The sequence below is a fragment of the Perkinsus marinus genome (assembly GCF_000006405.1).
Source record: "Perkinsus marinus ATCC 50983 genomic scaffold scf_1104296956526, whole genome shotgun sequence".
Lineage (NCBI taxonomy): Eukaryota > Perkinsozoa > Perkinsida > Perkinsidae > Perkinsus > Perkinsus marinus.
Window position 1 is genome coordinate 1 of NW_003207451.1, and position 3,467 is coordinate 3,467.

At 45.1% G+C, this 3,467-nt stretch overlaps 1 protein-coding gene across 1 annotated transcript in view; it reads left to right on the top strand.

Annotated features, from left to right (window-relative positions):
• Positions 1-975: 975 nt before the first annotated feature.
• The window catches only part of Pmar_PMAR019370 (hypothetical protein), a gene marked incomplete at both ends in the record, with an annotated part of 3,925 nt that continues 1,433 nt past the window's right edge, over positions 976-3,467 (top strand). Inside the window, 9 exons of the mRNA XM_002775143.1 lie at positions 976-1,064; positions 1,117-1,242; positions 1,289-1,433; positions 1,666-1,712; positions 1,764-1,848; positions 2,354-2,476; positions 2,523-2,591; positions 2,935-3,003; positions 3,323-3,453. Coding sequence (XP_002775189.1) covers positions 976-1,064; positions 1,117-1,242; positions 1,289-1,433; positions 1,666-1,712; positions 1,764-1,848; positions 2,354-2,476; positions 2,523-2,591; positions 2,935-3,003; positions 3,323-3,453 — 884 coding nt within the window. The remainder of the gene's footprint in view (positions 1,065-1,116; positions 1,243-1,288; positions 1,434-1,665; positions 1,713-1,763; positions 1,849-2,353; positions 2,477-2,522; positions 2,592-2,934; positions 3,004-3,322; positions 3,454-3,467) is intronic.

Sequence of the window (3,467 nt, forward strand, 5' to 3'; positions counted from 1 at the left end):
CAGGAGCTTGATAGTAGTGGTAGTGGTAGGGTATCTAGAGTGGAATTTAAGGAGGGGTTGGGGGCTCTGGGCATCCCTTGGGCTGATGCTACTGGTATTGACGCCTTTGAGGAGCTCTATGGGTTATTGGTCGGGGAGGAGGGAGAGGAGGATGAGGGGGAGAGTGATGGGCTGAGCTTAGCTGGAGTGCTGGGGGTATGCCCTCAACAGCAGGGGAAGATGAGTGAAGACCAACAGTGGTAGTAGGGGTGGGCTCAGCAGTACTAGAGTATCCTTTTTGTTATATATATGTAACCAACGTAGTAGTAGTGCAGTAGGTGAGGGAAACTATGCTCTGCAAAATCTAACTTAGTTATGATTATGAGCAGATCAGCTTAGGGACAAAACGTAGTTGCTCGATAGCTCTACAGATAGGTGGAAGGATTGGGGCAATAGGAGGAGCACAGTTGTTCACATATACTCGACGTGGTTCATCGATTGTTGATGAACACCACAAGAGAAGGCTCATATCATGTAGAACATCTCGCATGATATTGGTCTCTTTCAGCAGCACGTATGCTCAGAGGGTTAGTGGTGACGCTGGTGGTATACTCTCAATGGTATTAAGAAGTCTTAGTATATTGGATGTCACTTTTAAAATGGCGCTGGAGTTTCACGACTACCCGTTTTACGTGAAGTGGCGTCGTAAAACTCGGTGAAAAACGCGATAATCACACTATGCAGTAGTCGTTAAATCACCAATCATAGTTCACTCTGTGAATAGTGGCGTTATTTTTCTAATGAATTCGCGACTCATTTGTTTCAAGACTATATTCTGTCTTACGCATTCAAACTGGACTTGTAGCCGATGGGAACGCCACCAGCGGTTTGGTTGATGATAAGTGGGTTGATTTATTCGTCGCCGAAATCGAATTGAAAGGATAGAATTGTTTGACTACTCTTGGAACAGATCGGAATATGTCGCACTCATTCAGGATGAAGGGTGTTAGTGGTGTGATGCCTTCCCCAGCGGGGTCTAGAGAGGCCCTCAACAGAGCTCGAGCTCGGAGGTTGTCGGGGGACAGGTAGGTATAGTGATGATGAAGTGTGAGGAGGTGTAGATGCACCATCTGTTAGGACGGCGGCGTGGTATGCTAATGCTCCGTCACCATATGCTACTCTGGCTAGAATACGTGCTGTAGAGACTTCGAGGCACTTCGTCAAGATGCGGTATAGGAGTGGGGACCATAGCGTTTCGGAAAAGTAAGTTTCGTGAGTAGTGTAGTGGCGTTTCAGTGTGTAAGGTTAGATATGTTCTTCCCGAAATTGCCGCGAAAAGTGTGCAGCAAGAGGCAGGACAAGAGATGCAGAGATCGCGGTTCCGATGTGATGCTCTGTTGAAGGACCTCGACCGTTGTAGAAAGGAACTAAAGAGGACCAAGGATCAATTCCATGTGAGGAGGATGTTATGTTGGCGTTTTACCCGTTTTTGTGAAAATAGGGGAGATATAACCACATATTACGTGAACTATCACGTGTTTAACGCGTTATTCACCGCTCACATGCGTTTTTCGCGAGGGAAAATATGTTTCTCACCAGTGTTGTTTTTTGCATACCACGGATGAAACTCCATTGGGTCGGATGGAAGTTCAAGAAAAAAATGGTATGACTTTTATTGCTGTTCAGGACGCCTTGGTTGCCTCCCAGGACTTCAACTGGAATGCCAATAAGAAGTCCTACTTCGCCTCTTTTGAAATTCTCTCTGGTTAGTTCGACTGTCTCAGGTTAGCGCATCGAGATGATAAAGGAGGACACGCGGCCACACAGAAGGGCAAAAGTACGGCTTTCGGCCCTGAGGAAATCGATAAGGTGCGCGCCGACCACTCAATGGAGTTCACATTTCACGGTTGTCCGATTTTTGTGATAGAGAATTTTGCGTAGATTCAGAATATGTGATCATTTTTGTTTTTTTTGCTGAGTGTGGCAGCCTGAAAGGCAATTATGTATTACAACTCTTTTCGTTGTAGGGGGAGAGTGAGAGAATTAACAAGTATGCATTGAAAGGCTAGGCACGGGGAATCGATGCTCAGTTTGGATTCAGCTTATCGGTATCCTGACTTCGTTACACAGTGTACAGTCGTATCATTCTCTTGTGCTGGTAGAAGTACTCGAATTGTACATACAATGGAGTTTCACCACCCTAGTGATATGAAAAACAACACTAGTGAAAAGCATATTTCACGACTACTGCATAGTGCAGATTTCGGGTTTTTCACAGAATATTACGCCACTTCACGTAAAACGGATGAAACTCGAACGAATCACATGAAATTTGGTCGGCACTTAATCTTCTTGGGAGGCTACCCATTTGCAGGTACGCATCTTTGCTGACTTAGCAGCAGAAGTATCACCACGAGAGAAGGCTCTGAGGGAGGCCGCGAAAATGTATAAAATCCCGCTTTTTGATGCGGAAAATATATGGAAAAAATTCAAAAAAGTATGCGACTTTTTTGTCGGCGTCATGCGATGGTTGGGTACTTTAGATTTGCGCTGAAGGTTCATCTACGATGACTAAAAAAGAGTTCGAGATCCTTCTACTACAGCTTCTACGGGTAGGTTGAGGAGATCGGGCTTTTTGAGAAAACGTATAAAGTCTTGAATCGGGGCTTTCACTGCTGCCGTCCAGGTGAGTGGATCGTTATTTGTTTTTGACCCACTTATGTGAGTATAAACGTTTGTTGTTTTTATGGTCAGCTACACTACACTAGATTTGTGAGATAATGAGATGAATTATGCCTAAGAGAATTTTCGAAGACTACGAAAGACAATTCCGGCGGAGTATTATTAATAGTTATATTATATTCAATTAACGGCGGAATAAGACTTATCCGTTTTGTAACGCTATCTAGTTGACCTTGGAACTCTCGAAATCGATTTGCTCGTGTTGTTGTTCAGGTGGCGGCCATTCGCCCTAGTAGGTTGGACGAATGGTGGCGTAGTTTGGATCGCCATAAAAAGGGTGAAGTTGGTTTTGTTGAGTTCCTCCGATATTATTGGACTCGCCTTCGTGGGGTCTAACATGTGAATGCTGCTCATTGCTGTCCTTCACCAGTGTCTGTTGTGTTCAATGAAGGCTCATAATGGGGAGTTTATGATACATGTCGTTACTTGGGTGAACTGTTGTGACCGCCGATGCATAACTAATATCGCACTGCTGCTGATACATGCGTGTGATAGAGTAACTCGGGTTCTTTAGCGGAACGGTTAGTATAATAAACTACCTTGGCAATGGTTCCGGGTTCAAACCTGGGTAATGGTATAATGCATCGTATCATCACGTTAGGGCCAAGTTGTTTGCGAGCATGGTAGCCCCTTCACAGCCACCACCAGAGGTCCTCAGCGTGAAGCCCGTCGTCCCTCCACACGTATTAGAATCATTACTCAGCTACAAAAGCAAGGCCCTGATCAGCCGAGGTGAGTAGTACTCG